This window comes from Ammospiza nelsoni, chromosome 6 (genome assembly GCF_027579445.1).
Source record: "Ammospiza nelsoni isolate bAmmNel1 chromosome 6, bAmmNel1.pri, whole genome shotgun sequence".
Taxonomy (NCBI): Eukaryota; Metazoa; Chordata; class Aves; order Passeriformes; family Passerellidae; genus Ammospiza; species Ammospiza nelsoni.
Genome location: NC_080638.1, coordinates 28,688,067 through 28,696,871, shown reverse-complemented (window position 1 = coordinate 28,696,871; position 8,805 = coordinate 28,688,067). Strand labels below are relative to the sequence as shown.

The 8,805-nt window shown below is 39.7% G+C and overlaps 1 protein-coding gene across 1 annotated transcript in view; it reads right to left on the bottom strand.

Moving 5' to 3' along the window:
• Positions 1 to 8,805, bottom strand: part of STARD9 (StAR related lipid transfer domain containing 9) — a 94,021-nt gene that overhangs the window by 21,166 nt on the left and 64,050 nt on the right. Inside the window, exons 22-23 of the mRNA XM_059474891.1 lie at positions 3,504 to 3,694; positions 658 to 1,132 (exon numbers count right to left, since the gene is read on the bottom strand). Of these exons, the coding sequence (XP_059330874.1) occupies positions 658 to 1,132; positions 3,504 to 3,694 (666 nt within the window). The remainder of the gene's footprint in view (positions 1 to 657; positions 1,133 to 3,503; positions 3,695 to 8,805) is intronic.

Here is an 8,805-nt window from a genome sequence, read left to right as displayed (position 1 = left end):
CAAAGAAATAGCTCAATGCTATGAGGTATAGCTTCATATTGAATCTCTGTAGACTCAAGTAGCTGTAAATGTTAATGAAAAATAAAAGATAGTTCTAAGTCACAGAAATCCACTGAGCAGAGTTTAGCTATTTCCTGCTGTGGAAATAGCTAAGGACCATGCTGTAATAGACACTGTAGCATCCCAACATTTTAGCTTTGCATGGAGATGTTTATTCAGCTTGAGAAAGGCTGACCAGTATAAAAGTCCTTTCCATAATCACCCCAAAGATACCAATATTCTGAAGAAGAGTTTGATGATAAGATAAAATTGTGCAGTAATTAGTATTTACCAACAGTCTGAACAAGGCAACAACAAAAGCTAAGCCACTTCTAAAAAGCCTTCTCAAAGAGGTAAAAAGTGCAGAAAGTCTTGAGAGAGAAATGTAAAAAAGTGAGAAAGACCACATCAGACAGATAAGGAGGGAATATACTGTACAGACCCAAAGGAAAAGGACAAACAGCTCCAGCGTGATGTACAATATAGTGGGCTCACTGATATTGCAGATTTGGGGATTTTCTTCAATACATTGAAAGGCATTCAGGATAGGTGGCCTGAAAATACCTTGAATTTATGTTACTTTTGAAAGTGCAGAGGATTTAGCAGATGTCAGCTTACCTGGGTACCTGGGGCAGGTACGAGTCACAGAACAAATGCCTGTGCCTCAAACCCAGCAATTTCTGTCTCTTTTGCAAGTGGTGATCCAAAGAGGACTGTACAGCAATATTATCACTTAGGCCTTGGGATGGTTTCACACACTCTTCACTGAGCCAGCAGCTAGCTTCCAGCTGCTCCAGGTTTTGCTTGGCTTCCAACAGCTTCTGCTTCTTGACTATCCTTTCCAGCCGGAACTTGACCTTCTTCCGCCTTATGTTTCTTTCGGCCTTTTTTAAGGAGTACCTTTGCAAGAGCTCCAGCTGCACCAGTCTCTTCTTGTTCTGCTGCAGCAGGGAAAGGCAGGTGTCCAGCCCAGTGGTGCTCTGCACCTCAGCCTCTGCACACAGTGCTGGCTCTGTTTGCACTGCAAACTCCCTCTGCTGCTGCTGCTGAAGGGCAGCCAGACGTTTATTCTCATTTATAAGCCACTGCTGGTCTGTAAACAAAACAATGATTGAGAGAAAGTAAAAATCACAGGAAAACCATTACTTGTTACTATCTTGTTTCTTAATTTAATTAGCCTTTAGAGGTCATTTGAGAACAGAATTTCTGTGCATGTAGAGTAGAGACTCAACAAACTATTTAAAGAAAAATGTACTGTTGCTGTACTTCATTGATGACTAAAAGCCTCTTCATTGGGTTAAGGATTCAGGTAGCAACTGCAGAATATAAGCTTGTAATCATAATATTAAAGAATCATTAAATAGTTTGGGCTGGAAAGGCCCTTTAAGATCAACTGGTTAAATGTGCACCAAATAAAACAAATACTGTCATGGCAAAGATGCAGGTGAAGCCAACACAACCTTTAGCTATTAAGAAAAACAGTTCAAAAAACACAAGCTCATACCACCAGTCAAAGTGTATTTTTCACAGAATTACCACTCTACTCCACAAAAAGAATTAGATTCTCTGCTTCCATTAATGACCCCTACAGTTCATAAATGCCAAATACGTTCATACAACAAGTGATTAACCAAATTTGATAACAAAATATGGTACCTCTGCTTACACACTAAGTCTTCTCTAATTATTCAGAGCCTGATCTTTGCAGTCAGCGAGGATGCAGTAGAGAACAGAACCAGGCTGATTTGTTTTAAACCCTAGATGCAAGAATACTTTTATCCCATGCAAGGGCTGGATGTGCTTAGAGGTTTTTCAGAGCACACCAGCTTCAGTCTGAGCTATGATGAACTGTAACAAAAGAAGACATTATTGAGATCACCGTGACAAGCTTGTATGGCTTGAACCTGTTCTCTTAATGAAGAAGATATTTTATGCTGCCATAAAAATATACATATTCAGTGCTCAAAGCAAACAAAAAAAAAATCTCCATTGCTGAACAAGCAACATAAAAATTTCAGGCCAGGTTCCTTTACAAGTGGAGCACTCTCAAAGAACCCAAGTTTCCCAAAGCACTGCTCTCTTACTAGCAGCAATTTTTCTTGGCTGAGCTTACTTTCAATGTGCAGTCCTTTACTAAATAAGCAATGTTTCATTGCTTATTCAGGGATGTAGGAATTAAGAGGTATTTAAGTTTGATGTGATGAATGAGGGCTTCCTGCAGCTCTGCACAGCTGAGCTGCAAGAGAGGAATTTGGGGGTCTGGAATTTTTCCTAGTTCAAGAGACCATTAGTGCAGAGACATTGTAGGTATCACTTGCTTGATGAATACTGATCTTGTTAAACACACTTCATTAGTGATCCCCACCACAATGAGTCTCCTGTCCTGCTTATATTGGCAGCTCTGCAGAAAGCACATGCACAGATGTAGGAATTCTAACTCTATAGTAACTTCATAGATAAAAGGGAAGCATTTTTGTTATTATGTTAGTTAATTTTTCTTAATAACATTTTTAGTTTTGACATACAAAGCTTTTTTTCTCAGCTTTGTTTCTGGATGTGTTCTCTTTAGCATGATTTCAGCAAGCAGAATATTTGGTAGATCAGTCTTCCTGCAAGAGAGCTGCAAGCTTAAGATTCTAATTAATCTCTACTCAAAAACTTGCCTCTGTCAGGAGCTGAGCCACAGAGGGCACAGAAAAGGTGAAGAACTTTGGTGGATTGCCAAGTAAAGAATTGTATTTGGCTGGCAAAAACTACCTGCCTGGCTGAGCTTTGCATGAACACAGTGAAAATAGCAGAACTAGAGGGAGGCAGAGAACAAGTCTACAGAGCCACAAAATAAAGATATTTTGGGGAAACTCTCTGGATTTTCTGTGCTATCTACATATTCTTCTGCTCTATCCCATTAAAACAATTTCATTTTAATCTCTTCATTGTGGCTGGCAAAATTAACAGTTAGCTGGCTGCATAAGTTTTGGTCTGAGACCTTGCCAAAAATTCACAGTTTTCTTCTTCCAGGCTCAAACAGCAGATTTTGCCAGGCGGGAATGACGCCTTTTTACAGGCACCCTTTGCTTATCAAGAAACTTAGATGAAATAGATTAGAAGACAAGCTAGAGAACATCATAACCATGGCTGTAGGGAGGCAGGATTGGGATCAGGCTGAGAGAGGAGGCTCAGGGCCACAGGGGAGTAGCTGGTGCTGTCCCTCCCAGCAGTGCTAATGACCTGCAGTGCTAATTAAACAGTGCTGCTGGCGCACTGTGAAGGAGGCCCTATAGCTCTGTTAATCAAAGCTCAGTAACTGTTCTCAAGGGAAAGACAATTGGAGGAGAAATCCAGTAATTAGCCATAATAAAAGTTCCACTCATTAAAAAAAGCATCACTAGCACAAAAAATGTTGAGAGGATGAAAGTATGCAGTAATGGAAGGGAGTTGAAGCAGGGGAAGAGGCAGGTACTCACGTTCTTGGATTTGCTGGTTGATGAGTGCTTGGTCATTTTCTAGTTCCCGCTCTGCTTTGATCTGTCCTCTCAGAATCTGCTGCTTTAAATCCTCAACATAGAGCTGCTGTCGTTGAATTTGTTTTCTGTGGAAAGCTTCCTGGTCTCTCAGTTTCTGCTTGTACTCTTCATGCACAGCATCTATTTCTCTGCTGTTAGAAATGTTGTCAGTGAATTTAAACCAGAAACAAATATTATTTGTAATAAAAGCAATCATCTTACTAAAGAAAGACAGACAACATTCAAAACATTGTTTAGTTCAATAAGGGTGCATTATGACAAAAACTCATAGTTGTGTATATGCATGTCACAGCAGGCTGCAACCCTGTGTGTGTCAAAAATGCCAGAAAACATGAAAGCTCTAGCAGTGAAGCAGGTAATTCCATTGCCAGAAAGATAACAGCAAAAAGAATTTTTAAAAGTATTTATTCTGCTGTATTCTTCCATAGATGAAACTGGGGAGGGGGTTGTTTTCAAATGATAAAATTTTATTACCACTATTTAAGATACTTGTCATCTAAGTGCTTCGAAGTGCTTCACAGAAATGACCAACATTCTTTGTTTTCAGACCAAAAACTCCAACCTAGAAATATTTACAGGCATTGTCAAGATTACACACACAGTCTCTGGCAGTGCCAACAAAAGACCTTGATCACCCAAATGTCTGTTGGATGTAAGAACTATATGAGGTTACTGCTTCTATATTTGGAGCAGAACTGGGATCAGAAAAGTCAATAGCCTGTGAAAAACTGCTTTATAATCTTCTCTAGGATGTTTGGCTTCTGACTGTGTGCCAAAATTTTACACACACAGAACAACAATCAAAAGTATCTCAGAGGTATTAGAACAACAACAGAACAACAATCAGAGGTATCTCTTCTTACCATAAGGCATTATAATACTCAGGATATCTTAGCCCTCTGAAAGGAATATATATTCTGCTTCTCCACATGCTACCATCAAGAAATTATTAACATTTAGATTATATCTAAAGGTGGTATATGATCTTTGCCTGCTAAACACTGCATTAGTATATATAACCTCAGAAAATTAAACCTTTGAGTCTTGAAAATTTGTTTTAATTACATTTTAATAAGAAATTAAATAATGTATTCATTGTACTTCTAAAGCAATAAAAGACACCAAAATTCTAAAGAGTCCCTAAAGGTTAAAAAACCTCAAAAAATATAATTTCAAAGGAAATCTTTGGAATTATCCTGTAGTTTGTAAAACCACTACCAATACAAGGTCATCTGTATGAAAAGAGTGTTTAACCTTTGCTACACAGGAATAATTTAACATCTCAATTTAGAACTATAAGCATATGTTCAAAGCAACCATTTCTACAGCAAAAACTTGATTTTGTGTGATAGCTTAGCAGAAAGAACAGATGAAATAATTGAGCAGTGAAAATCTAGAAATCTCCTGGAGTACATTCACGTGATACATGCACTGCACTTCATAAGAAGTAGTAGGAAGGTCTCAGTACAAAAAAGCTTTAAGATTTTCAGTAATTTATAATATTATTATGAATCTTGCTGCCATGAGAGAAACAGAATTCTGTTTTAATGTTTATGTAAATGTAATGCTTAGAGTAACTGAGAGAGAATATCTTCTGTTCAGTCGTCTGTCATGGTGCAAACAGCACAAACTTTGCTGCTGCCATCTGCTAAGTGGTTTGTGTCTATTTGTCACCCACACAAACAAATTGTGAGAATATCCAGGTCCAAGATCTCTTTGTCCTTGGCTCATCTCCAAAGATGCCAGTACCCTGTAATTTGTAATTTTTTTCCTCTCAGATAAACTTTAATTGATCCCCAGGAAATAGAAGTGGGATGCCTCATTTCCCATTCAGCTGAAGTAGGTTTGAATTGAACCCTCCCTGCAGCACCAAAACGCTCCTATGGCAATTACAAACCTCCAGTGTTCAGGTGTTTGTAACACCACCAGCCACGGGGGCACAAACTCAGAGGCTAAAGAGAGACTGGTTCACTAAAGAAGAACCACTTTCCAAACACAGTATTGAATCTGAAGTTTCTTGCTAGGCAAAGCTCCCAAGGTTTCAGTGGTAGCTCTCAGGGAGGCTTGCCCTAAGCACAGCTTTGAGGTTGCCTTCCATATTTTCTAATGGAGCAACCATGTAACCTGGAGATTCAAGTACTGATCTGGGCCAAAACACTTCTGATTTTGGAGCAGTTACATGAACCTCTGTGCTTTCACATCCTTGGCCTGCACAAGGTCCTCAGGATGAGGAGTGCCTCTGGATGCTTATGCACCAAAACTTAACAGCCTCTCTGCAGAATCTGGTGATGAGATAGTCTTTAACCTGTTCTGCTAACAGACACATGAAAGCTCTGGTTCCTCTGGTGGTATGAAAGTTGAAAAATGTGAATCTAAATTTGTCACTGGTCTCACATGACTTTGGGCAAGTTGCTTAGTTTGAGACACGTGTGTAAGAAGCAAAGTAGATTCATCCAAGACAGTGATGGGGATCCATTAGCATTATCAAACATCAGAAAATCAAATATCAGAAGAGCTGATTTCTATTAATTTATCTTTGTTAGCATCATTCTGCATGTATCTAAGGAAATGGAGTAAGTCATTGCCAGCAGGCTGAAAAGAAGCATGATACTAAAACAGTAGTGAAAGAACTTTTGTTCTGCAATTGTTTACTAAAACTAGATAAAATTCCTCTGATAAAATGTCTCTCATTCTTCCTAACCATGACTTTTAGCTCTCAGCCAATCTTCCCATAAAATTGACTTATTAGATTTCAATGTGCTTACAAACTGAAACCCAGAACATTTAAGTAAATGATACAACTCAGAGCTGTGTTTCAATCGAAAGACATAACAATGCCCACAGGGGTGGTTAGGTAACATCAGCTTACACTTGTGAGAGGGTCACAAGCTTCTCCTGTACTTCCCAACCTTGCTGAAACCACACCCCACCCCCACATTATAAAGGAACAGAGAATTAGCAATACAAACAATGCACGTGGCAGAGAGCTGTTTGCTCTCAGCAGCACTAGCATATTCCCTCACGTGTGTAGTAATGGCTTTTTGCTGAACCAACATGAAATTGTGAGATCCTTTCCAGCAGCCCTGTGTGTTTGCACTCAGAGCAGAACACGAGGCAGGCCAAACTGATGGTATTAATCACAGCTCCATATTATGACTACACACCAGAAAGGCAGAGTCCAGAGGAACAGACATACTCCACTTTAACCCTTGGAAAACCTAACACAGCACAGCAACTACTGCAGCATTCTTTCTGCTTTTGTTCAGGTGATGTAGCTAGTTGGTACAACTCTCCCTCTGTAAGGTTAAAGTCTCTGTAACAAAATACTGTTGTTCCAGGTACATATACAAGTTCTGTTGTTATTTCAGTGTCTCTGCTTCATTTCCTAATTTCTAGTAGTACAAAGCAAAAATCAGGCAGAGCAGTAAAGCCAGGTCTGAATACAGAGACTGAACATTAAACAGCTTTTATGAAGCTGCTTCTCACAGACAGCTTTCTGGAGTGGAACAAAAAGATAATGAAAATCCATGCAGAGCCACTTACATAATACAAAAATGCTAGAGGATGTTTTCCCTCTGGCTGTGAAATACTGGCTGTGAGAGCAGAATTACTGGCTAGTTTGGGATACAGATCTGTCTCTAACAGAAACTGCTGAAACCAAGAACATGAAGTCAGGATGCTCCCTTTCTGTCTTTGAACATGCTATGTCATGTCAGCACACTTCTGGTTTGTGGAAATAGCATGATAAACTAAACTAAAAAATGACATGACAATGGCCCAGAAAGAAAATAACAGATTCACACACACTTCATGGCTAAATAATCTAATAAGTAATTCAAAGAACAGTCACAGTTTGTGTCATATAAGTTTGAATGACTAAACTAAACAAAGTATCAATCCAGTTAACATAGGAATTTAGCTAGATTTTGTAATACATAGGAGAGATCACTAATTTTTTTTTATCTAAAAGATCTTAAATCATATATACTGGTAAATTTAGACATGAAACAGTGGAATGCTATGAGATACAGGAAAAAAGCCCAGCATGCTGTTGCTCACGTGCCTGCTTTTCCACACAAGCAATCTGCACTCAGTACAGTTCTAGCAGGAATTAAAATAGCCTCAGGAGAAACATAAGAGAAACAGCTTCATTTCTGTAGGTATCAAGACATACATGAAGTCTTGGTTTCAGAGGATCAGCATACTCTAGCATACAGCATACTAAAAAAAGCAATTCTGCATAGAATTTCATAAAAGCATGCAGATTTCTGGGTGTATCAAATGCAGCAAGAAGTGTCAACAGTTACCCCCTCCTCCAAGTAAACCATTAAAAGCTGCAAGTAAAATGACGACAAAAAGACACCCAACCCTAAACTAAAGATAATCACAAATTACTGAGAAAGCATAATTATGATACCGATTCTGCTGCGTTGCTTTTCCATCTCATTTTTCTCTCCAAAGTTTGCACGATGCATGCTAAACGAACCCTCTGTTAATCCACATTTTTTTCCAGCCGGTTTTGTTGTCAGCTCTCTGGGATCCTATTGTGCAATTCTCCTCCCCTCTTCCCCAAACACTTCTGCTGCTGATGCAGAGGCTGGCGGCTGCTACAGCATAATGCAGCTTCCAGTAACTATGGCAGCAATAGCTCTGAATACGTGCTGCAACAAAATCCTAAGGCTCAAATAGAGACACTACAGTGAAAAATAATGACTTGTGGTAAAAGCTGAAATTCTCCATTTTCTCAAAGAAAACATCAGTCAAGTTAGCATCCCCATCTTTTTGACTGCCTAGTGTTCAAGTCCTATTTGCCATTTACAAATTATTTTTCCCAAGGGAAAAGGAGTTAAAAATAAAGCAGAAAAAAAAGATGTTGGCAAGGCATTTTGTGCCCTTGCAAACCCCACACTGAGAGCAGTCACAAGTCAGAGCTACAAGCCTATCCACTAATGCACATCTCCACCACTGCTCCCACCTTCTCCAGCTCCATCCTCCCCCTCCTGCCGTGTCCAATCCGGGGCCCTTCCCGCAGGGGCTCAGAGCAGCAGCAGCAGCACCAAGCACAGGCTCTACTTCTGCTGCTGTCTCACACAGGGGCCAAACCTCTCCCTCCTGTTCCCTAAAGCAAAGGGAAGAGCAACAAAGGAGATACAAAGACCTTATGTTGTCACCTCCTTCAGCCTCCTGAAGGAATGCCACTCACAGAATTCAACCCAAAATCTGGGGAGTGGTGGGCAGGAGA